Below are 26,730 nucleotides of genomic sequence, written 5' to 3'. Positions count from 1 at the left end.
CGTGCGTTTTCATGTTTTCGCAAGCAATTGCGAATTTTCGTTCAAAAACGCAACTGTTTTCACACAAAAATCTGCAAAAATGCGCGGGCGAAAACGCCCGTGATATGAGTTATCATGGTTTAGTGAATTAAGCCCTTCACTCACTAACGCGCATTTTTGCACGCAAATGTGAATTTTTGCACGAAATTCGCTTTGCACGCGAAAAACGTTGCGCACGTTTTAACTAGCGCGACCGTAATATCAGTTGTCACGGTTTAGTGAATCAAGCCCCTTATCAGAGTAGTTTAGCGAGCGCTATGAACTTATGCCTGCTAATTCGCAATGGCACTCGTCCTGCCCTGAGCCCCTGCGGGTTCGTAGCACTCGCTATGCTACTCGGATAAGGCGTGTTAACTTTGATAGTGTGCGTGTGATAACTTTCTGAAAACTTTGATAGCGTGTTATAACTTTGTGATAACTTCAATGGTATCATCCTGATTTAAAACTTCTTGCTTTGATAGTGTGTGATAACTTTGATAGCGTGTAATACATTTGTGATAACTTTGATAGCGTGTAATAACTTTGTGATAACTTTGATAGCGTGTAATAACTTTGTGATAACTTTGATAGCATGTGATAACTTTGTAATAACTTTGATAGCGTGTGATAACTTTGATAGCGTATGATAACTTTGTGATAACTTTGATAGCGTGTAATAACTTTGTGATAACTTTGATAGCATGTGATAACTTTGTAATAACTTTGATAGCGTGTGATAACTTTGATAGCGTATGATAACTTTGTGATAACTTTGATAGCGTGTGATAACTTTGATAGCGTGTAATAACTTTGTGAGAACTTTGATAGCGTGTGATAACTTTGTTATAACTTTGATAAAAGCAAGAAGATTTGAATCAGGATGATACCATTTATTGGCGAACTTAGAAGAAAAGGAGTACGTTTTGGCTATGAAGCCTTCATCAGACTAATTTCTGTATACTGACAAAATTTAGAACACAGCTTATATACACTGGACATTGAAAAGGAGATACATTATTCTGCAATTAAAGTAATTGGATGCCTAATCACAACATCAAGAAGGTCCCACAGGGATGCTAGTTAATTTATGACTAAAAAAGATAAGACCACTTGTCTGCTTGAACATCACATTCCACAGACTCAGTGTGATAAAGAGACATCGTAACTCATTCAAACATACAGTAACTTGGTGAGGCTACATACAATGTTTGCTATAGGCTAAAGCAAATAGTAGAATAGTAGAATTTATTGCACACATCTATTCCACAGACAGCATATCAATACCGGGTAAACAGCAGGAATACAAAGTACAAGGCACTTTTTCCTGTGATTCTTCTAATGTGGTATATAGACTCATGTGTGCAATTGCAAATGGCCCCAAAGGAATTTATGTGGGAGAAACAAGACAGACACTACGTGAGCGTATGAACCATCACAGGTTCGCCATTAACAGGAAAAACAAAAATGAATATGCTGATCTCCCAGTACCCATACACTTCTGCTCTCGTGGTCACAGTTTAAATGATCTTCTCATCACGGAATTAATGGGTGGCTTCCAATTGCACAACGAAAGGCTAAAAAGAGACACTGGGGGAGATTTATCAACGCATTACCGACAGTTTTTTCTTCTTAATCTGTTCTAACCAGCAGGGAGAACAGTTCTGCATGATAATAAGAACCTTCTTAAATCCTAGGTAATAGTGACAATTTAGCGTAGATTTCTAGAGCTGCACTACAGTTAAGAAAAGGGCAAATCCATCCCTAAACTGGCGCAGATTAAGAAGTGCTTGATAGCAGTTCTACAGATGTAGAACTGCTGGCTAGACATGATTGCAGAGTGCAGAGTGATTTGTGATGTGCTCCTCCCCCCTGCTGAATTCCTCCTCAGAGCCTGCTGCTATCAATACAGCAGGTGTGTTGGTTACCTCAGCGACAGGAATTCCCCTCACACACTGCACTGTCTGAGAGACCTTCCTAGCTCCTCCTATTCTACAACAGTTTTAGAAGGAATCTGCACTATTTAGAGATTTCTTAGGCTGTCTGAGACAGTTCTGCATGGATTTCTAAAAACCTACTAATATTTTGTCTCAGACACTCTTGATAAATGTCCCCCACTAAGTTTATACATTGGTTCAAAAGTGTAGATGAAGGTTCAGGGGCGTCGCTAGCCCTGTTTTAGGGGGGCACGTGCCCCCAATCTTTCCTGGGGTGCCACGGATCTCCGCCCGGTCGCCCCCTCTGTCAAGACTCAGCGGCTCCCTCCAGCCGCCGCATCACTGACAGTCTCAGACCTCAGGATCAGGCGGCGAGCCGGCGACCAATCGTGCGGGCGCTAGGACCCAGCACCCGCACTGATATGCGGAAGTGACATCACTTCCGCATATCGAGCGGGTGCGTCCAGCGCCCGCTCGTACATCTGGTCGGGTCGCCGCTGATCCTGAGGTCTGCTGAGAGGTAGGGGGGGAGCGGCGGCGGCGGCGGCGGCTAGAGGGGGGGCCTCCCTGTCACTCACTCACTCACCAAAGGGGCTCCCTGGCACGCACTCACTCCCTAAAGGGGCTCCCTGGCACGCACTCACTCCCTAAAGGGGCTCCCTGTCACTCACTCACTGCCTAAAGGGGCTCCCTGTCACTCACTCACTCCCTAAAGGGGCTCCCTGTCACTCACTCACTCCCTAAAGGGGCTCCCTGTCACTCACTCACTCCCTAAAGGGGCTCCCTGGCACGCACTCACTCCCTAAAGGGGCTCCCTGTCACTCACTCACTGCCTAAAGGGGCTCCCTGTCACTCACTCACTCCCTAAAGGGGCTCCCTGTCACTCACTCACTCCCTAAAGGGGCTCCCTGTCACTCACTCACTTCCTAAAGGGGCTACCTGTCACTCACTCACTCCCTAAAGGGGCTCCCTGTCACTCACTCACTCCCTAAAGGGGCTCCCCTGGCACTCACTCACTCCCTAAAGGGGCTCCCTGGCACTCACTCACTCCCTAAAGGGGCTCCCTGGCACGCACTCACTCCCTAAAGGGGCTCCCTGGCACTCACTCACTCACTCACTCCCTAAAGGGGCTCCCTGTCACTCACTCACTCCCTAAAGGGGCTCCCTGGCACGCACCCACTCCCTAAAGGGGCTCCCTGGCACGCACCCACTCCCTAAAGGGGCTCACTGGCACGCACTCACTCCCTAAAGGGGCTCCCTGGCACGCACTCACTCCCTAAAGGGGCTCCCTGTCACTCACTCCCTAAAGGGGCTCCCTGTCACTCACTCACTCCCTAAAGGGGCTCCCTGGCACGCACCTACTCCCTAAAGGGGCTCCCTGGCACGCACTCACTCCCTAAAGGGGCTCCCTGGCACGCACCCTCTCCCTAAAGGGGCTCCCTGGCATGCACCCACTCCCTAAAGGGGCTCCCTGGCACGCACCCACTCCCTAAAGGGGCTCCCTGGCACGCACCCACTCCCTAAAGGGGCTCCCTGGCACGCACTCACTCCCTAAAGGGGCTCCCTGGCACGCACTCACTCCCTAAAGGGGCTCCCTGTCACTCACTGCCTAAAGGGGCTCCCTGTCACTCACTCACTCACTCCCTAAAGGGGCTCCCTGGCACGCACCCACTCCCTAAAGGGGCTCCCTGGCACGCACTCACTCCCTAAAGGGGCTCCCTGGCACGCACCCACTCTCTAAAGGGGCTCCCTGGCATGCACCCACTCCCTAAAGGGGCTCCCTGGCACGCACCCACTCCCTAAAGGGGCTCCCTGGCACGCACCCACTCCCTAAAGGGGCTCCCTGGCACGCACCCACTCCCTAAAGGGGCTCCCTGGCACGCACTCACTCCCTAAAGGGGCTCCCTGGCACGCACTCACTCCCTAAAGGGGCTCCCTGTCACTCACTGCCTAAAGGGGCTCCCTGTCACTCACTCACTCCCTAAAGGGGCTCCCTGGCACGCACCCACTCCCTAAAGGGGCTCCCTGGCACGCACTCACTCCCTAAAGGGGCTCCCTGGCACGCACCCACTCTCTAAAGGGGCTCCCTGGCATGCACCCACTCCCTAAAGGGGCTCCCTGGCACGCACCCACTCCCTAAAGGGGCTCCCTGGCACGCACCCACTCCCTAAAGGGGCTCCCTGGCACGCACCCACTCCCTTAAGGGGCTCCCTGGCACGCACCCACTCCCTAAAGGGGCTCCCTGGCACGCACTCACTCCCTAAAGGGGCTCCCTGGCACGCACTCACTCCCTAAAGGGGCTCCCTGGCACGCACTCACTTCCTAAAGGGGCTCCCTGGCACTCACTCACTTCCTAAAGGGGCTCCCTGGCACTCACTCACTCCCTAAAGGGCCTCCCTGTCACTCACTCCCTAAAGGGCCTCCCTGTCACTCACTCACTCCCTAAAGGGCCTCCCTGTCACTCACTAACTCCCTAAAGGGGCTCCCTGTCACTCACTCACTGCCTAAAGGGGCTCCCTGTCACTCACTCACTGCCTAAAGGGGCTTCCTGTCACTCACTCACTGCCTAAAGGGGCTTCCTGTCACTCACTCACTGCCTAAAGGGGCTCCCTGGCACTCACTCACTGCCTAAAGGGGCTCCCTGGCACTCATTCACTGCCTAAAGGGGCTTCCTGTCACTCACTCACTGCCTAAAGGGGCTCCCTGGCACTCACTCACTACCTAAAGGTGCTCCCTGTCACTCACTATCGGGGTCCCTGTCACTCACTACCTAACTGGAGGCGCCTGTCACTCACTAGCTAACCTGGGGGTCCCTGTCACTCACTACCTAACTTGGGGGGGCTACCATATTAAGGGGGCATTCTGCCTATTTATGTGAAATGCTGTCTATTTATGTGCCTCATGACTGCTGAATGTGTCTTGTGTGGAGCCTTATGATTTGTTGGGGGCCTCATGATTGCTGAATTTGTCTTGTTGGGGGCCTCATGATTTGTTTGGGGCCTCATGATTGCTGAATTTGTCTTGTTGGGGGCCTCATGATTGCTGAATTTGTCTTGTTGGGGGCCTCATGATTTGTTGGAGGCCTCATGATTGCTGAATTTGTCTTGTTGGGGGCCTCCTGATTTGTTGGGGGCCTCATGATTGCTGAATATGTCTTGTTGGGGGTCACATGATTGCTAACTGCGAGACTATGGGAAAAGCTGAATCCTTATCATATGAGACAATAGCATTAAACCTACTTTTTTAGCGTTTTAAAACAGAAAATAAAACTGGGAGGTTCTAAAAAATTGAATACATTTTTCAGGAGTAGGATGGATGATATTGTTTATCTTCACAGTTTATTTTCAACTTGGATTTTCCATAATGTTCATGTATGAGTTAAAACGTTTGTACAGTATTTAGTTTAAATTGCTGTTGCCACTTTGCGATAGATACCGGTAAGTGACTTTTGGGTTGCAGTTTGGGCACTCGGCCTCCAAAAGGTTCGCCACCACTGTCCTAATCTGATGTCCCACCATTGCTAGGTTCATGTAAATTTGTCTCCACCCGTTACCACACCTATATTCTAGTCCATGGCCCACCCATTTTTCGGTGCGGAGCGATAAGCACGCCGCACAACGTGATCCTCATATTTTTGGCACGCTAGCTGCAGTGTGCTGAATTCTGCTGCCTACAGTATGTACAGTATACAGGGTCGGACTGGGACACCAAGGGCCCACCGAGGAAGTTTCAGCCAGGGGCCCACCCCCCTCTCCTCCTCCTCCCTCCCCCCCCCCCCCCCCCCCCATTTTGGGCTCACATACACATGTACTCTAGAAATTTTGCATGACTTTATGGTAGGGAATAGATTGTGAGCAATTCTGAGGACAGTCTCCAATAGGGATATGTCTAAATGCGAAACTAAATGGGTGTCACCATGCACTGGAACATCGGCGTGGTCATGATGAGTCATGGGCAGACTTAAAAAAAAAAAATACAAAACACAAAATAAGTAGCGGCGTTATTCACAGAGATTAGGTCCGACCAGATACATTGTATATTCAAGTAGTTACATGCCTCATGATAATTCATCAAGTAGTCAAATTGCAGCAGATACCCCCACAAAATGCAATCAGGTTGACGGCAGATACCCCCACACAATGCAATCAGGTTGGTGGCAGATACCCCCACAAAATGCAATCAGGTTGACGGCAGATACCCCCACACAATGCAATCAGGTTAACGGCAGATACCCCCACAAAATGCAATCAGGTTGACGGCAGATACCCCCACAAAATGCAATCAGTTTGGCTGCAGATACCCCCACAAAATGCAATCAGTTTGGCTGCAGATACCCCCACACAATGCAATCAGGTTGGCTGCAGATACCCCCACACAATGCAATCAGGTTGGTGGCAGAGATACCCCCACACAATGCAAGTCCCCCCCAGCTTGGAAGGGGGGGCAGAGGGCACAGATCAGCGGGGAAGCCTCCCCCCCTCCCTCACCTAGGGCCCCCCCTTCCGCGCACCCCCCTCCTCGAGAAGTGCAGCCAGCAGCGAGCGGAGTATAGCTTACCAGCTTCAGATGATGCTATCTCCGCTCCGCTCCGCATGCCGCTGCTGCCCTGCTGGTCTCTGTCTCCTGTAGTGACGCTGTCCAATCACGCTCTAGCAGGAAGTACTGCGAGAACGTGATTGGACAGCGTCACACACTACAGTCAGAGACCAGCAGGGCAGCGGCATGCGGACTCGGAGCGGAGATAGCATCATCTCTGTAGCTATTCTCCGCTCGCTGCTGGCTGCACTTCTGGAGGAGGGGGGTGCGCGGAAGGGGGGGGCCCTAGGTGAGGGAGGGGGGGACGCTTCCCCCCCTCCCCGCCGCTCTGTGCCCAATTCCCCCCCTTCCAAGCTGTGCCCCCCTCCAGTGGCGTAGCTAGGGTGTTTGACACCCGGTGCGGATAATTTACCAACACCCCCCCCCCCCCCCCAAAAAAAGCAAAGCGCGCAGCGACAAAAAAAATGGGTGTGGACATGACATCACATGGGTGGGGGGTAATTGTAATGTAACTGTAACAGTAAGGCAGTGGGCTAATATAGGTAGCCAGAATAGTTTCCCTCAGCATAGGTTAGATATGACAAATATGACAACATGACAAATTCAGCAATCTTGAGGCCCCCAACAAGACAAATTCAGCAATCATGAGGCCCCCAACAAGACATTCAGTAACCATGAGGCCCCCAACAAGACAAATTCAGTAACCATGAGGCCCCCAACAAGACAAATTCAGCAGTCATGAGGCACATAAATAAACAGCATTTCACATAAATAGGCAGAATGCCCACTTAATATGGTAGACACCTCTCACCTGGCTTCTGAATTCTCCTCTACTGGCTGCTGTGCCAGGCAATACTGTTTTTGGCTGGATTGGGGATGATGTGTGGGCTGAAAGGCCTGGCGGTGATGCTGTGGCCGGCCTGGCGGTGATGCTGGGCTGTACTTGGCTGGTTGAAGTAAATGTTGGCCTGACTGTTGGTGGTGATGCTGTGGCCTTTTTGACAGTGATTCTGGGCTGGTTGGCTGGTGGTGATGCTGGGCTGGCCTGGATAGTTTAGGTAGTGACAGGTGCACCCTAGTTTAGGTAGCACCAGGAGCCTCCCAGCTTAGGTAGTGACAGGACCCCCAAGTTTAGGTAGCGACAGGAGCCCCCCAGTTTAGTTAGTGACAGATACCCCCCAGTTTAGGTAGTGACAGTAGCCCCCAGTGTTTGTAGTGACAGGTGCCCCCCAGTTAAGGTAGTAACAGGTGCCCCCCAGGGTATGTAGTGACAGGAGCCCCCAGTGTTTGTAGTGACAGGTGCCCCCCAGGGTATGTAGTGACAGGTGCCCCCAGTTTAGGTAGTGACAGTGCCCCCCAGTTCAGGTAGTGACAGGTGCCCCCAGTTCAGGTATTGACAGGCGCCCCCCCAGTTCAGTTAGTGACAGGTACCCCCAGTTTAGGTATGACAGGAGCCCCCCAGTGTATGCAGTGACAGGGACCCCCCCCCCCAGTGTATATAGTGACAGGAGCCCCTAGTTTAGGTAGTGACAGGGCCCCCCAGTATAGATAGACAGGTCTATAGGTGTCCCCAGTTTAAATAGCCAGATCTATAGGTGTCCTCAGTGGCAGCGGAGAGAGAAGAGAAGCGGTGGGGAAGGGAGGACGTTTCCCCCTCCCCCTTCCCTCACCTTGGGGCTCCCCCTCTCTCGCTCCCCCCTTTAGAATTAAGTGATGCGGCAGGCAGCGCCGCTGTGCCTGCCGCTTCTTTTCTCTCTCCGCTGCCACCCCAGGGCGGGCGGGCCAGCCACGTCCGGGTAGCTAGGGGGGGGCAGCAGCTAGCCAGGGGAGTGTGCATGCCCCATTTTGCCCTATGTAGGGACGCCCATGGCATGGTAGGCAGATAGGTAGCCGGGTAGGCAGTTATGTAGCCGGGTGGGAGGGTAGGCAGATAAGTAGCTGGGTGGGCAGTTAGGTAGCCGGGTGGGAGGGTAGGCAGTTAGGTAGCTGGGTGGGCAGTTAGGTAGCCGGGTGGGCAGTTAGGTAGCCAGGTGGGAGGGTAGGCAGATAGGTAGCTGGGTGGGTAGATAGGTAGCCGGGTGGGCAGATAGGTAGCCGGGTGGGAGGGTAGGCAGATAGGTAGCTGGGTGGGTAGATAGGTAGCCGGGTGGGTAGATAGGTAGCCGGGTGGGCAGATAGGTAGCCGGGTGGGAGGGTAGGCAGATAGGTAGCTGGGTGGGTAGATAGGTAGCCGGGTGGGCAGTTAGGTAGCCAGGTGGGAGGGTAGGCAGTTAGGTAGCCGGGTGGGCAGATAGGTAGCTGGGTGGGTAGATAGGTATCCAGGTGGGCAGATAGGTAGCCGGGTGGGCAGATAGGTAGCCGGGTGGGAGGGTAGGCAGTTAGGTAGCCGGGTGGGCAATTAGGTAGCCGGGTGGGAGGGTAGGCAGATAGGTAGCTGGGTGGGTAGATAGGTAGCCGGGTGGGAGGGTAGGCAGTTAGGTAGCCGGGTGGGCAGTTAGGTAGCCGGGTGGGAGGGTAGGCAGAAGGGTAGCCGGGTGGGAGGGTAGGCAGTTAGGTAGCCGGGTGGGCAGTTAGGTAGCCGGGTGGGAGGGTAGGCAGATAGGTAGCTGGGTGGGTAGATAGGTAGCCGGGTGGGCAGCCAGTTAGGTAGCCGGGTGGGTAGATAGGTAGCCGGGTGGAAGGGTAGGCAGTTAGGTAGCTGGGTGGGCAGTTAGGTAGCCGGGTGGGAGGGTAGGCAGATAGGTAGCTGGGTGGGTAGATAGGTAGCCGGGTGGGCAGATAGGTAGCCGGGTGGGAGGGTAGGCAGATAGGTAGCTGGGTGGGTAGATAGGTAGCCGGGTGGGTAGATAGGTAGCCGGGTGGGCAGATAGGTAGCCGGGTGGGAGGGTAGGCAGATAGGTAGCTGGGTGGGTAGATAGGTAGCCGGGTGGGCAGTTAGGTAGCCAGGTGGGAGGGTGGGCAGTTAGGTAGCCGAGTGGGTAGCCAGTGGGGGCCCCGACTCCTATGCTCCCCCTCACCTGGGTGTCCCCCCTCCTTACAAGCCGCGAGGAGGGCAGCCCGACTGGTTTTTTTTTTGTTTTTTTTCCCTTAAAAAAAACTATTTTCCCCGGGGGCCCCCTCCTATCCTCCCCCTCCCTCACCTCGGACTCTCGGAGGGCCCCCTCCTGTTACGAGCGGCGCCGGCGGGTACAGCAAACTTCCGGGGAGGTATAGCAGAAGATAGAGGTCCAGCTGCCTCCCAGTCGCTGTCTCCTCTATGCCGCTCGCACTAAACCAGGAAGCAGTGCGAGCGGCATAGAGGAGACAGCGTAGCCCGGGAGGCAGCTGGACCTCTATCTTCTGCTTTACCTCGCAGGAACTTTGCTGTAACCGCCGCCGCCGCTCGTAACAGGAGGGGGGCCCTCCGAGGTGAGGGAGGGGGAGGATAGGAGGGGGCCCCCCCCAGGAAAATAGTTTTTTTTAAGGGACATAAAAAAAAAAAAAAAAAAACAGTCGGGCTGCCCTCCCCGGCTCTCCCATGCAGCGCACGCCTTCTAGGGGCCCCCAGGAGGAGGGGCAGTCGGGGCCCACCGATGGGACCGTCGGTGGTTCGGCGGCTCTGTCCGAGCCTGACAGTATACGCTGTTCTCTAGTGCTTGCACTGTGTGCTGATTTACCTCCAGTGTGTACAGTGTAAGGTGCTACTCTGTGCCTTTATTGATTGTAAACCAGCTGTATTGTATGCTGATCCCTGCTACTTTCAGTATGTACAGTATTAGCTGTAAAGCCTGGTACACACATACAATTTTGATTAGCCAATTTTAGCTCTGTTCATAAAATTCATTGTCTGTTGGCCCACTTACTGCACGGGGGTGGGAAATTGGGGGTCAGTGATTGACCAATCAAAATTGTATGTGCGTATACATCTTTGATCTATGCCTATACTGATTGTAAATGATCGAAATAAAGGACAGGGGGCTCCGTCCAATATTTCGATGGGCAGGCCCGTTATCCGTAGCTTACACCGCTGCTAAGTTCATGTACATTTGGCCTCACCCATGGCCACGCCCACTCACCGCATGGCCACGCCCATTTTTTGCCGCGGCGCGCGCCTCCCCGCCTGGTGCCCACAGGTGCCACTGATCTCCAAGGACCCTAGAAACGCCCCTGTGAAGGTTTAAATAAGGATTACAATGTCTTGTGCAGATATGATGGGCTTTAAATTCCACTTTTATTTTTTTAATTCTTATGCTGCTAAGAAGGGTTTTAGAGTCTACTTTTTGCTTTAGGCTTGTACTGCATTGCACGGTCAAAAACAGGCCTTCAGGGAACTATTGATGATCAACAGATACAGTACAAAATCATGAGACGTTAGCAAATCCAAAAACAATTCAGGGTCATACACAGTTGATTAGAATATCACAGTACAAAGGAGTTGGCAGAACGAGGTCAAGTTTATTCAGGCAGCAATCCACAGAGAGGTCAATAGAACAAGCAAGGTCAATATGCAGAGATCAATGATTCGCAAGAGCACCCAGCAGCAACCCTAAGGCTATGACAGGCAGTGCGAAATAGACTGAGAAGGCTTTTATAACATGCATTACACCAATGCTGGCTGGCCACACACAGAATCAGCTAATCAGACACCCGGCAACCCAGTTAGCTGATCCCTACCTCTGCCGACGCCTGAGTGTTGCCAGGGCCGCTGCCCGCATATTCACTGAGGCTGAAGCCTTTCTCGCCTCTGCCTCGGCCCGACTCAACTTTCCCTTTCATTGAGGGTACCAGTTTTGTATTAAAGTAAACCCTAGTTACATACTTACCTCAGTAGTGGGTAGCCTCTGAATGAACCAGAGGTTTCTCTGATCCTCATCTGCTCTACCTCTTCTCACTGGGACACTCCCCTTCTTCGTGGCCACAATCCTGCCCATGTACAAGCGTGGCCTCACAATGGAGTCTGCGCAGTAGCTCAAAGCCACTCGTATACAAAGAAAAAGCCAGGCCAGGAGGGGCTTCATGCTCGTGTGCAGGTGCGGGTTGACGCTGTGCCTGTGCAGAGTGGCCATGCTCGTACATGGACAGGAGCGAGGCCGCGAGAACATAATAACCACTTCACCACTGAGGGGGTTTTTCAGTTATGGACCAGAACAATTTCACATTACAGCACTCCTCACTATCTGTAACGATCTGCTAGTGTGTGTGGCCACTAGCAGACAGACAATAATACAACGTTCCCTGAAAGGGAAATGTTTTACAAACAGTGATAGTAGAAGGCAGTACTAACACTGAAAACAGATATAGAGAATGGTCGTACAGAAACAGGTTGGCAACAGATCAGATAAGTGAGGTACAAAATCGGCAGGCAAAATCTAAGTGAGTAATCAGGCAGAGGTCAGCAACAGATCAGATTGGCAAAGGTACAGAGTCGGCAGGCAAAATCTAAGTAAGTAATCAGGCAGAGGTCGGTAACAGATCAGATTGGCAGAGGTACAGAATCGGCAGGCAAAGAGAAGTCAGAAAACAGGCAATAGTCAAACACAAGTAATCAATATATATATATATATGCTGAGCTAGTATGGAATCCTCGGGGTCCTGCCGGTTCAAGCCACACATGGAACTGACTCGGGTCTGAAGCTTTCACTGTGAATTGTTAGCTAGAGCAGACAGTGAGCAAGTGTCAGAACAGCGCTTAAGAAGCCCGGGTAAGCAGGAACACATGCCCCCAAGCCGCTTGGCCAATCCGGAACCGGAGGTGAAGCCAGCTGACACGCTTCCTTAGAGCATAAGAGGAGCGACGCTGCCAGCGCATGCGTCCGCCCTCATTTACAGTCTGAGTATCATGCGGCCGGATCCCCGCAGGAACGTCGCTGACACTATCCCTGCCACTGCGGCCAGCCACACTGGAAGTCCCAGATGCGCTGCACGAGGTGGCAGCAGCAACTGAGCTGGTAAGCACAGGATTACTGACATTACCCCCCCCCCCCTTCCCCTGAGGCATGGACTCCAAACACACTAGAACTGGTCTATCTGGGTGATAATTATGAAATTCAGAAATCAATTCATCTGCATGAAGTCTATGAGCAGGGATCCATGATCTTTCCTCTGGGCCGTAACCCTTCCAATGTACCAAATACTGTATGGAATTTCTTATTTTCCTAGAATCCAGAATTTTCTCTACCTCAAATTCAGGTTCCCCATCAATAATAACGGGAGGGGGGGGGGGGGGGGGGGGGAGTGGAATCAGTATCACGGAAGCCGGCAGAGACACCTTATAGGTTACTTTCAGAAATAATGTAAGGGGCTAAGGGCCAATATATTTGGGACCGAGTTTGGCCGAAGGTTGGCGCAAACCAATATTTTTTGTGGAAACCCATACTCGATCTCCACGAGAAAACTGCTGATGAGGAGGCGATGCCGATCGGCTTGTCATTTCTGAGATGTGACAGCTTTCTTTAAATTCAGATTGACTGAGGCCGAAATCTCTCGCATCCTGATCACCCAGTCCTGCAGAACTGGAAAGGATGAGGAGGAAGATGGGACACACGAGAATCTGGGAGATCTCCCGAAAACCACTTGGAATGGCAAAAGTTTGAATGAGGCATTCACTAAATTGTTATGTGAAAACTCCGCGAATGGCAACAACTGTACCCAATCTTCCTGGGACTCAGAAACATAACATCTTAGAAACTGTTCAAGAGACTGATTAGTCCTTTCCGTCTTGCCATTCGTCTGAGGATGGAATCCAGAGGAAAAGGACAAAGACATACCTAGATATGCACAAAAGTTTTTCCAGAACTGGGACACAAATTGCACCCCTCTGTCAGATACAATATTTTCTGGAATGCCGTGCAATTGAAAAATATTCTCAACAAATAAATTAGCCAATTCTTTGTCAGAAGGTAATTTCCCCAGGGGTATGAAATGTGCAATTTTGCTGAACCGATCCACCACAACCCAGATAACCGTTTTTCCCTGGGACGCAGGGAGATCTACAATGAAGTCCATAGAAATGTGCGACCAGGGAGAAGTGGGAACTGGCAACGGTTGTAGCGTACCAGCAGGAGCATCCCTGGCCACTTTGCTTCTAGCACAAACAGTACAAGCTGACACAAATTCCTTACAATCGGTTCGGATGGAAGGCCACCAGAAATGCCGCTGGAGTGAATCCAACGTTCTGGACACACCTGGATGCCCAGCTACCTTACTGCAATGACATTGCTTCAGTACAGATAGCCATAGATGCAAAGGGACAAACAAACGTTCAGGAGGTTTCCCCGATGGGGCTTCTGCCTGAAATTGAGTCAGTGATTCCATCAGATCGACAGATAATTCGGTTGCTGCAATGAAAACATGTTCAGAGAGGATATTGGAAGGAGTAGCAGGTTGAGACTCTATAGGATCAAAACATCTGGATAACACATCTGCCTTTACGTTCTTGCTCCCAGGTTTATATGTTATGATAAACCTAAACCGGGAAAAGAACAAAGCCCAGCAAGCCTGCCTAGGATTCAATCTTTTAGCTCCTTCTATATACTCTAGATTCTTGTGGTCTGTGTACACAGTAATGATGTGTTCTGCCCCTTCCAACCAATGCCTCCATTCTTCGAAAGCCATCTTAACCGCCAGTAATTCTCTATTGCCAATGTCATAGTTTCTCTCTGCGGGAACTAAACTTTCGTGAAAAGAATGCACAAGGGTGCAAGCGTTCTGGTTGACGAGAATATTGAAACAAGACGACACCCACCCCTATCTCTGAGGCGTCTTCCTCGACGATAAAGGGTCGGAGGACATCGGCATGCCTGAGGATGGGGGCAGAACAAAAAGCCTCCTTGAGAGTCAGGAAAGCTTGGGAAGCCTCAACAGACCAACTAGAAGGATCAGCTCCTTTTTTGGTCATGCTAGTCAAAGGAGCTATAATGGTGGAAAAGTTGCAAATGAATTTGCGATAATAATTTTGCAAAACTGATAAACCTCTGCAATGGTTTCAGACCAAGAGGTTGAGGCCACTCCAACACAGCATCAACCTTTTTCTTGTCCATAGACAAACCAGAGTCTGAGATGATGTATCCCAGAAATGGAATTTCTTTGACCTCGAAAACACACTTCTTAAGTTTAGCATAAAGTGAGTTCTCTCTCAACTTCTGTAGAACAAAACTAACATGTTGCCGATGTACATCAATATCTTTGGAAAAAAATAAGAATATCGTTGAAGTAAACGATAACAAATCTGCCTAATACATCTCTAAAAATTTCGTTCACAAAATCCTGAAACACAGCAGGTGCGTTACATAACCCAAAAGGCATCACCAGGTACTCATAGTGACCGTCTTGTGTGTTGAAAGCGGTCTTCCATTCATCCCCCTGTTTGATCCTGATTAAGTTATAAGCCCCTCTGAGATCCAACTTGGAAAATATATGTGCCCCAGTGACTTGCGAGAACAGATCCTCTATAAGAGGTAGAGGGTATTTGTTCTTTATCATGATGTTATTCAGACCCCTGTAATCAATGCATGGTCTAAGACCACCATCCTTTTTCTGAACAAAGAAGAACCCTGCTCCGACTGGAGAACTAGAAGGGCGGATGAAACCCTTCTCTAAATTTTCTTTGATGTACTCTTTCATAGCTTTCTTTTCAGGACCAGACAGGGGGTAGATGGGCCCTCTGGGAGGCGTAGTACCATGGGGCAATCAAAAGGACGATGCGGAGGCAATTTGTCCGCTGATTGTGGAGAGAACACATCAGAAAATTGCACATACTGTTTATGAACCCCCTCTACAGACAGATTCAAAGCATGCAATGGTAATTTTTGTAAACAATTCTTATTACAAAATGGAGACCAAGACATTAGTTGTCCTGTGCTCCAGTCAAACTGAGGAGAATGTTTTCTTAACCAGGGAAAACCCAGGACAATGGAACATTAGGAAATTTCCAAAACATAAAATTGCATCTCCTCTACATGGAACAACCCAATCTGGCACGAGAGAGAGGTTGTCTGGGAAAGTGGTTGATGATCCTATAGAGGAGAGTCATCAATACCAGTTACATAGAGTTTTTTCGCCATGGGTACCAAAGGAATTCCCCATTTCTCCATTAAACTGGCATCGATAAAATTTCCTGCTGCTCCTGAATCAATGAAGGCTTGAGAAGAGAACTCACAATCCTTTAAAGATACCTTAATAGGTAGCAGAAGCTTATCAGAATTCTAGGGTGATTGCAGATCGCCTAGGGGTACACCCCTGATAGAACCTAGGCGAAGAAGTCCCGACTTCTTAACACAATTTTGTACCACATGCCCTTTTTCCCCACAATAAAGACATAAACTCTCCTGTCTTCTTCTCTGCCTCTCAGTATCAGACAATTTAGTGTGGCCCAGCTGCATGGGTTCATCAGAGGGTGTGACAGGACTGGAGGTTAACATGGAGGAACTTAAAAGTGACTGAGACCTGCTCTGATGGTGATAGCGGATTCTGCGGTCAATTTTAATGGCCAAAGCAATAGCTTCCTCCAAAGTGCGAGGTTCAGGATGACTAATCAAGACTTCAGACACTTTATCAGATAATCCTAATAAAAATTGATCCAAAAGGGCAAAATTTTCCCACCTAGAGGTACTATCCCACTTTTGAAACACAGCAGCATAGTCCTCCGCAGAACTATGTCCCTGACGGAGGTTGCGGATCCTACGTACACCCGTATCTGGGTCGTCATAGATAATGGCCATAGTGTGAAAGAAATCACTGACAGATTTTAAAGCCTCATGGTTAGGTGGTAAATTATAGGCCCAAGTTTGGGAATCACCCTGCAAGAGTGTTTTTATCAAGGTGATCCTCTGATGCTCATTGCCGGAAGAAATAGGTCTAACTTCAAAGTAAGACTGACAGCGACTCCTGAAATTGCGGAAATCGCTTCTATGTCCGGAAAATCTCTCTGGCAATGGCGTTTTAGGCTCAGGTACCAGGTGAACTGGTGGAGCAGTTTGAACTTGCTGTTGCGGCTGTAGTCTGCGAACAGCCTGGGACAAGCCGTCCAATTGTTGCTGTTGGTTGGTCTCCGTATTGCTTAGGTTTGTTGCTGTTGGTTGGTCTCCGTATTGCTTAGGTTTCCAACCGCCAGCGTGAGAGCTTGAACTTGTTTGCAAAGCTCTTCCATATTGGTATTGGTCTGCTCTAATGTAACGATCTGCTAGTGTGTGTGGCCACTAGCAGACAGACAATAATACAACGTTCCCTGAAAGGGAAATGTTTTACAAACAGTGATAGTAGAAGGCAGTAACACTGAACACAGATATAGAGAATGGTCGTACAGAAACAGGTTGGCAACAGATCAGATTGGCAAAGGTACAGAGTCGGCAGGCAAAATCTAAGTAAGTAATCAGGCAGAGGTCGGTAACAGATCAGATTGGCAGAGGTACAGAATCGGCAGGCAAAGAGAAGTCAGAGAAACAGGCAATAGTCAAACACAAGTAATCAATATATATATATATGCTGAGCTAGTATGGAATCCCCGGGGTCCTGCCGGTTCAAGCCACACACGGAACTGACTAGGGTCTGAAGCCTTCACTGTGAAGTGTTAGCTAGAGCAGACAGTGAGCAAGTGTCAGAACAGCGCTTAAGAAGCCCGGGTAAGCAGGAACACACGCCCTTAAGCCGCTTGGCCAATCCGGAACCGGAGGTGGAGCCATGCATGTCTGCTGACAGCTGGTCAGCTGACACGCTTCCTTAGAGCATAAGAGGAGCGACGCTGCCAGCCCATGCATCCGCCCTCATTTACAGTCTGAGTATCATGCGGCCGGATCCCCGCAGGAACATCGCTGACACTATCCCTGCCACTGCAGCCAGCCGCACCGGAAGTCCCAGATGCGCTGCACGAGGTGGCAGCAGCAACTGAGCTGGTAAGCACAGGATTACTGACACTATCATTCACCTATAACTTTATCACTACTTATCACAACAAAATGATCTATATCTTGCTTTTTGCCACCAGTTAGACTTTCTTCGGGTGGTACATTTTGAATAAGAATTATTTTATTCTAAATGCATTTTAATGGGAATAATAAGAAAAACATTAAAAAAATTAATTATTTCTCAATGTTCGGCCATTATAGTTTAAAAATAAAATGTTCTACTGTGGATAAAACAGGAATAATAAGAAAAAATGTTTTCCGCCATTATAGTTCAAAAATAAAACATGCTACTATGAATAAAACCCACACATTTTATTTGTTCAGTTGTCCCGGCTATTACAACGTTTAAAGTATGTCCCTAGTACAATGTGTGGCGACAATATTTTATTTGAAAATAAAGGTGTGTTTTTTTCAGTTTTGCGTCTAGCACTAATTACAAGCCCATATTTGTAAAAACTAACAGTAATATACCTTTATGACACACATATTAAAAAAGTTGAGTCCCTAATGTAACTATTTATGTATTTTTTTTAAATGTCACTTTTTTCTTTATTTTTTTTATAAAAGTGTTTTATTTTGTTACCTATGGGAGTGGAGGTAAGTGGTTAATTAATAGGGTATTTTATATACTTTCTTTATTGTAATGTGTGTAAGTGTAATTTTACTATTTGGCCACTAGATGTCTCCCCACGTTATCTTCCTGTTACCACGCTAACAGGAAGTAATGTGTGTATGTTTTTACTTTCATTTTATCAATTACCACAGCATCTCATTGATGCCAGTGGTCATTAATCTCAGGCACTTATATTAGTGAATGGGAACTGTGTTCCCATTTACTGATGTGTGTGCTAGCGCAGTGTTTCTCAACATTTTATTAGTATGTACCCCTTGTAAAACCCTCTACTCACCAAGTACCCCCTAGCATAGTAAACATTATCATAAGTACCCCTTGACAAATATATATTTAATCATAGTACATGATAATTGGTTCTAAACAATTTCCAAGCATTTGCTTTTGCTTTTAATTAGCTAAAACACTAATTTGGTGTTTTTAGAATAAGATTTATCCTTTTTTAAAACTCGAAAATGTGTTATTTTTGATTAAGTATATCAAGCCCGAGTACCCCCTGGAACCATCAGAAGTACCCCCTGGGTTATGCGTACCACACGTTGAGAACCTAGGTGCTAGCGGGTGGCGGTGTGAACACACATGGCAGTGACCGCAGCAGCAATCGCAGAAAGATATGTATATCTACGTCCCTGTCAAAATCATGCTGCTAGAGAGCCTACAGCAGCCCCTGCACTTACACACCTCCCTGTTATCCAGGGCTGCAGTTCTCCCTCTGTCCTCCAGGTGGCGCTGTAACCCTATAGTGAGATTGATGGCTGTTTTCATGACGAGATACGGCTATCTCACCAGAGGGATCCAAAGCCTCCAAGGACAGGGAAGTACAATGGCTGCAGGTGTCTGGATCCCGGGGAAGGTGAGTTAAAACGCCCGCTGCACTTCAGGCTCTGCACAAGACTCCTGGTGGCTACCCCGAGTCAGCTTCTGGCTTCTTTGTTCCATCCCGAGCCTGACTCGGGGATACCGCCGGGGGGGGGGGGGGTTAAAGGAGAACTCTATAAAGTGTCAGTTAAGTTAGTATTACATAAAAATAACATTTTTTTTAATCTGTTTACATTAGGAACCCTACTGAGCTTGGAGCAGCTACAGGAATCATCTATACAGTGATCACTATGTCTGACTTCACTGGCCCAGATCAGTATCAGAAGTTTTTTGACCCCAAAGCATACCTGGAAAGGTATTTTTCTTTAGCTGGTGATACTGTTGATGAATACGTTCACTTTGTGCTAAAACACTTGTCCCAGGTGTTCAATTCAGGTAATTTTACAATCACTTTTATATTAACATAAATCTGTGTACATGTAAAAAATCAGACGCCGGATATTCAAAATTACGAATATTTTACCATTAGCCTCTATGTACGTGCGATAGAAAAATATTGGTAATTTTTACCACTATTTCATTGTCGCCTAGCCTGATCCTATTCTCACTTTAATCCTCACCCTATCTATGCCTAACCCTAACTGATTCTCCCCAAACTATACCTAACCCTTACTTACCCCCCCAACCTATGCCTATCCCTAACCAATCTCCCCAACCTATTCCTAACCCTAACCGACCCCCAACTGATGCCTAACCCTAAATGACACCCCCAACTGATGCCTAACCCAAATCCACCCCCCAATTGATGCTTAACCCTAACCAACTCCCCAAAGATGCCTAACTCTAACTGGCACACCCAACTAATGCCGAACCCTAACCGACCCACCAACTGATGCCAAACCCTAACCGACCCCCTCAACCTATACCTAACCCTAAGCAACCCCCCCCCCAACTTATGCGCATCCCCACAAGTTTGCCTCAGGCAGCAAAACGTGTAGAACCGGCCCTGGATATAATGGTTACAGTGTCCATAGCATGGAGATAGTGAAACCAGTTGTTATATGATTATGTTATCACTTATTGTGTGGAGGCAATGACTGCACTTGTTATAGATGCACCAGAAGGAAAGAGGAACCCCCAAAAGGATAAAAATATCCATAGTGCATAAAAAGGACCTTCCATTTTCTAGAAGGGCTATTGGACTACTCTGGACGTCTCTTTGTTATAGAAGGATCACAAGCGTGGGGGGGGGGGGGCAGGATGGTTTGTTATGGGGGATCGGGGGAGGACATAATAGTGACATGTATTATTTTGGGTCATGGTGCAGCACATAAAGAGGAACTTTATCGAAAGATAGTAGTAGGGGGAAAAATAAATCAAAACATTGCAAAGTGAAAAGTTAAAAAATAGAAGAGAGATGAAGAAATGATTGATAGTCACCATGTAATGTGTTCATTTTATTTGATCCACAACAGGGGCGTAATTAGAAGTCCCTGGGCCCCCCTGCAAGAATTTGGATGCCCCCCCCCCCCCCCGGTGCCCGTTTGGGGCCATTTTGGGGGGGGCAGGAGGTGGTCGCAGCATGAGAGGATAGCATTACACATCAGCGGGGAGGGGGGACAGTCCCCCCACTCCTTCACCTTGGGCTCTACCCTCAGTGTGCTCCCCTCCTGCATAAATCATCAGAATCAGAATGGCAGCAGTGGTGGCAGACACATACCTCCATCCACCAGGGGGATCTCCGATCTTTAAGTGCTTAACGTTACTTCCTGTTTAAGCAGGAAGTAATGTGAAGCACATCCAGAGCGGAACTCCTGGCGGTGGATGGAGGTATGTGTCTGCCACCACTGCTGCCACTGATGATTTATGCAGGAGGGGAGCACGCTGAGGGGAGAGCCCACGGTGAGGGAGTGGGCGGGCCCCTCTGCGGGTGCAGGGAATGCATCCCCTATTGTTACGCCCATGATCCACAATGAGCCTGCAAGTCCTCATCATACTAACGGCAGACATGAAAAAAACTAGACAGCACAAACTGCCGTTATCTATAACCACCAGGAAAGGCCCCAAAGGGCTGGGCCTTAGGCGGCTGCACCCCAAGGGGGAACCTGACCACGAAATAGAGGTTGCTTGCTACATATGAAAGAGGAGTCTGAAAATGAGGAGCAACACATGAAGGGGAAACTGATGCGCAAGAAAACTATTCATGAAAGAAAGGACCTACAGTACATGGATGAAACACATGGAAGAGGGGGCTGCACATGAAATGGGAGGGGCTGCTGTACATGGATGATACACGTGGAGGAGGGGGCTGCACATGGAATGGGAGTGGCTGCTGTACATGGATGATACACATGGAAGAGGGGGCTGCACATGGAATGGGAGGGGCTGCTGTACATGGATGATACACATGGAGGAGTGGGCTGCACATGGAATAGGTGGGGCTGCTGTATATGGATGATACACATGGAAGAGGGGGCTGCAAATGGAATGGGAGGGGCTGAGGTACATGGATGTTACACATGGAAGAGGGGGCTGCACATGGAATGGGAGGGGCACTGCTGCACGAGAAAGGGGAGCCACAACATACTTGGCTGGGGCACAAAATATATAAATCCGGCCTTGATAACCACACCCCCTAACAATGTGATAGGCTAAAGGTTGTTTTTTTATAGGGATACGTATACACGGTACAGTGAGGTACTGGTTGCTTGGCAGTTGGAAACAGCTGCTATTTCCCACAATGCAATAAGGTTCAAAGAAAGTATACTTTCATGACATTGGTTATGACATCACACTGTGCAAGGTGTTTCACCATTATATCAGCCAAAGAGAACCCCCTGGTGATTTATTCCAGAAACGGTAAAGATTAATCATGGGAAAAGCGGTATCAGCTACTGATGAGGATGAAGTTCAATCCTTGGTTAGTTCCTCTTTAATAAGTATAAGTATAGAATGATGATATAAGATCAAGGAGCTATGGATTGGATTGGTACTGGTGGTTATAGGTCGGGGGTGACCTGGGAATATCCCCAAGGCACTATTAGACCCTGGTGGTCTATATATCTGGTGAGTACATTTTGATTGGTTGTGGAGGAGGCTTTCCTGTCAATACACCAAAGAGAGTACTACGACTACAGCGGAAACAGCCTAGGACATATATTGTGGACTAGAAAGACATTATACTAAATATTTACTAGTTGAATTGTGCAAAGCAGGAAGCGCACCTATATTTACAATTAGATTGCTAGTGCAGGCAGCCAATGCACCCCGTTCACAATGCTATATCAATTAGGAGTTGAACAGAATCCTAGATACCAATTATGTTGTTATTTCCTGCAGGTAAAGTGAAAGGTGAAACTCTGATCGATATTGGCACTGGTCCATCCATCTATCAGCTCCTATCGGCCTGTGAAGCTTTCAACGAAATCATCGCCACTGACTTCACTGAAAGAAACCGGGAGGAGTTCAAGGCATGGCTGACCAATCAGCCAGGAGCATTTGACTGGAGCCCGGTGGTGAAATATGCATGCCAACTGGAAGGGGACAGGTAGGTGGCTAGAAGCTCCGTGATCTGCTGAGGCTTGGTGAGCTAGAGCTACTTTTCCATGGAGTGGAAAGCTTGATTGATAGTCATGAATATAAAGAAATATACCGCATGCTGGCCAATGTAAGAGTTTGGCTCTGCTATCATGAATGATGACTCAGCCAGTCATGTTGGTACAAGGGACACTGTCAAAGGGGCATAAATTATAGAAAGCTTTAGTGTACGCAGGAATGATCTAGCCCATGCTGCTTTCTCCTGGCTCGTGTGCCAACACTCTGTCTTAGCTCGACCAAACATTCCTCTGAATACCTATTATTATTATCATCTCTAAAGTGCCAACCTGTTAGTCATCACAGTGGAATTTATCATTTGTTTTGGCGGTACCTGATTGGACAGGTCTGGCTCAGCCCATCCAAGAGATGGATGAGCACAGAATACAGTAAGAAGGGAAGCGGACTGTGCCCTATAATTATTACAATCTAAGAGGTGAGGGAACACAGGTTACAGTATGGGGCAAGAGGACCTGTCCCACCAGGCTTACAATCTAAGAGGTGCGGGACACACAATACAGTATGGGGCAAGATAAATACTAAATAATAATAATAAGAGGACCTGTCCCACCAGGCTTACAATCTAAGAGGTGAGGGGAACACATGATACAGTAGGAAAGAAGAGGACCTGTCCCATCAGGCTTACAATCTAAGACGTAAGGGGACACAGGTTACAGGAGGAGGGAAGAGGACCTGTCCCACCAGGCTTACAATCTAACAGGTGAGGGGAACACATGATACAGTAGGAGAGAAGAGGACCTGTCCCATCAGGCTTAAAATCTAAGAGGTGGGGGAACACAGGTTACAGTATGGGGCAAGAGGACCTGTCCCATCAGGCTTACAATCTAAGAGGTGAGGGAACAGAGGACACAGTCGGAGAGAAGAGGACCTGTCCCATCAGGCTTACAATCTAAGAGGTGAGGGAACAGGCTACAGTAGGAAGGAAGAGAACCTGTCTCATCAGGCTTACAATCTAAGAGGTGGGGTAATACAGGGTACAGTAGGAGAGAAGAGGACCTGTCCCATCAGGCTTACAATGAGTGAGGAAGGGTAACACAGGAGGATACAGTAGGAGAGAGGAAGACCTGCTCCATCAGGCTTACAATATACAGTAGGGGGGAAGAGGACCTGCCCTATCAGGCTTACAATCTAAGCAGTAGGGGAACATAGGATACAGTAGGAGGGAAGAGGACCTGTCCTATCTGGCTTACAATCAAAGAGATGAGAGGACACAGGATAGAGTAGGAGGGAAGAGGACCTGTCCCATCAGGCTTACAATCTAAGAGGTGAGGGAACACAGGATACAGTAGGAGGGAAGAGGACCTGTCCTATCAGGCTTACAATCTAAGAGATAAGGGAACACAGGACACAGTAGGAGGGAAGAGGACCTGTCCTATTAGGCTCTCAATCTAAAAGGTCGGGGAACACAGGATACAGTAGGAGGGAAGAGGACCTGTCCCATCAGGTTTACAATCTAAGATGTGGAGGGAGACACAGGATTACAATTTCATTTGAAGCAGTAATAAAAACTCCATCAAAGAAAACGCAGCTGATCTGTTCTTCAACACACTCAGCACAATTCTATCCCAAACACAGCTAACCTTCCTCTTATTATAGTCCACTCCTCACACTGATGTTTCCAGAGAAGCCTAGATCTCCCCGTTCTTATTACAGACTATTGTTTTACAGAAGATTCCAGCAAAACAAAAGATTCCAGCAAAACCTAGCTAGTCCATGTCTTATCTGTGACCATAGCTTGAATAAGTAAAGACAATATCATCAACAACAGAACTTAACCACTTCTGTACCACGTGTTTTTTTGCTGATAGGTGCTGCGTGGGCTCTCCAGCCCGCAGCACCGATCAGATAGCAGCCAGACCGATCAGATTCCCCCCTTTTTTCCCCACTAGGGGGATGTCCTGCTGGGGGGGTCTGATCGCCGCCGGCTGCTTGCGCTTGCGGGGGGGGCTCTTCAAAGCCCCCCTCCACAGCGCTTCCTGGCCTCCTTCCCCTTCCCTCCCTCTCCCTCCCCCTGTGAGCGGCGCAGGACGGATTTCCGTCCTGCGCCTGATGGGATAGGCTTTAGCCTATCAGATGTTGGCGATCCCCGGCCATTCAGAGGCCGGGGATCGCCGATCTCCTCTACGGCGCTGCTGAAGCAGCGCCGTATATATGTAAACACCAGGGAATATCTTCCCCGTGTGTTTACATTTACCCTGCGAGCCGCGATCGGCGGCTCGCAGGGTGTTCACGGAGACACCCTCCGTGAACTGACATGGAACGGCCGCTCGTATCCATGGAATCCACTTCAGGATTCAGGGGCGTACTTAAGTGTACGCAGAATCCTGAAGTGGTTAATTACAACAACTGGCATTCAATCAGAACATAAAACAAACATGAGACATTTTAGAACCATCAAACTGTACACATCATAATAATATAACAGTTGCCACACCACCTTAATGTGTACCTGAGATGTTATGAATATATTATACTTACCTGGGGCTTCATCCAGCCCCATTAGGTGTGGGCTCTCTCTTCGCCCTCTCCGGCAGCTCTGTTCTTGTGTTATGGCCCTCAGTAATCTGGCCAGTTGCAGCCAAGCGTGCACTTCTGTGCATGTGTGGCCCAGCTGCACTCTGGCCCTTGCTGTGCTCCCATGCCCAGGAGCGTTCTGCGGCTGCACAGTATTATTCTGCAGGCACAGAACATTCCCGGCTGTGGTAGCGTGACGTGGTTCACGCGCCGCAGAGCCACACATATGAAGAAGACTGTGGCCGGCTATATTACTGAGAGCCATGGCACAATAACGGAGCAGCCAGAGAGGACAGCGAGAGAGCCCAATCACCTCATGGGGCTGGAGGAAGACCCAGGTAAGTAATAAAACACACATTCATAACATCACATTCCTTTAACACTTCTGTTTTGATTTCTGCTTTAACCAATCTACTTCCTTTTTGCATTGATTTGCAGAATACCATGGAATGAAAAGGAGGATTGTTTGAGAAAAGCCATCAAACAGGTCTTGCAGTGTGATATTCTGAAGGACAATCCCACCGATCCAGTGGTGGTTCCACCAGCAGACTGTGTCCTCAGCTGTTTGTGTTTGGAGAGTGCCTGCAAAGACCAGGAGAGCTACATCACTGGGCTAAATAATATCAGCACGTTGTTAAAGCCAGGAGGGTATCTGGTGTTAGTCGGGGTTCTGGGCAATGTTTACTATATGGTGGGGGAGAGGAAGTTCTCAGCCCTCTTCTTGACGGAATCTTTTATCAGGGAGTCTCTATGCAATGCCGGCTACGTTGTGGAGGAGTTTGTATCTTCTGAAAAGCCAGATGAATCTTGGGAAGGAACGGCTCAATTTTCCTCCATTTATGTATTTGTGGCAAAGAAAATGGCCTAGGAGTAGGGATGGTCATTAAAGGGGAACTTCAGCCTAAACAAACATACTGTCATTAAGTTACATTAGTTATGTTAATTAAAATAGATAGGTATAATCTCTTACCCACCCTGTTTTAAAAGAACAGGCAAATGTTTGGGATTTCATGGGGGCAGCCATCTTTTTCATGGGGCAGCCATCTTTTTGGTTGAAAGGAGGTGACAACAGGGAGCATGAGACACAGTCCCAACTGTCCTGTGTCCTGATCACCCCTTCCAGCTGTGCGCACTAGGCTTCAAATCTCAAATAAATAAAACAAATATGCGCCAAAACAGCAGGAGAACAACATCAGAAATCCCATCATGCTTTGCACAGCATCAGGGGAAAAATGCCCGGGCACATTTCTTTGCATCACAAAAAAATGCGGCTTGGGTAAGAAAAACAAAGTTCTGATGCTGTGAAACTGTTAAAGAAACACCAAGCCTTTTCAGTGCTGCTGAGTAGATTTTTAGTCTGGAGGTTCACTTTAATACCTATTTCTGTCGAAACGCAGAATTTCCACCAATCTATTTCCGATTTCCATTTTTCCAATTTTCCTTTTGTCTGATTTTCCGATTTCTGATTTTTCATTTTTTCGATTTTTCAATTTCTAAGGCATATATTATTTGTCATTTTTTTGCATCAGAGAATGCAAAAAAGTAAAAAAAAAACAAAAACGAAAATGGAAATCAGAAAATCAGAAAAACGCAATCTTGTGATTGGACTAAAATTGCAGCAGTAATCCAATACTTGCTCTCTCTGATTGGACCAATGCTTCAGAGTTGGCTAAAATTACCGAGCTGCATTAATGTGGGATATCTGCGGGAATCCAATTTCCATTTTCCGAATTCCAATCAGAAACATGGAAATTTCAATTAAACGGAATCCGAATGGGCATCC

The 26,730-nt window shown here is 48.4% G+C and overlaps 1 protein-coding gene across 1 annotated transcript in view; it reads left to right on the top strand.

Moving 5' to 3' along the window:
* Window positions 1–26,361, top strand: part of LOC137542391 (nicotinamide N-methyltransferase-like) — a 30,703-nt gene extending 4,342 nt beyond the window's left edge. Inside the window, exons 2-4 of the mRNA XM_068264268.1 lie at window positions 19,057–19,253; window positions 22,158–22,365; window positions 25,386–26,361. Of these exons, the coding sequence (XP_068120369.1) occupies window positions 19,109–19,253; window positions 22,158–22,365; window positions 25,386–25,815 (783 nt within the window). The 5' untranslated portion in view covers window positions 19,057–19,108 and the 3' untranslated portion in view covers window positions 25,816–26,361. The remainder of the gene's footprint in view (window positions 1–19,056; window positions 19,254–22,157; window positions 22,366–25,385) is intronic.
* The last annotated feature ends 369 nt before the right edge of the window (window positions 26,362–26,730 follow it).

Source organism: Hyperolius riggenbachi, chromosome 12 (assembly GCF_040937935.1).
Source record: "Hyperolius riggenbachi isolate aHypRig1 chromosome 12, aHypRig1.pri, whole genome shotgun sequence".
NCBI classification, from domain to species: Eukaryota; Metazoa; Chordata; class Amphibia; order Anura; family Hyperoliidae; genus Hyperolius; species Hyperolius riggenbachi.
Note: the sequence above shows the minus strand (reverse complement) of the source record. Positions and strands in the feature narration are given on the sequence as shown.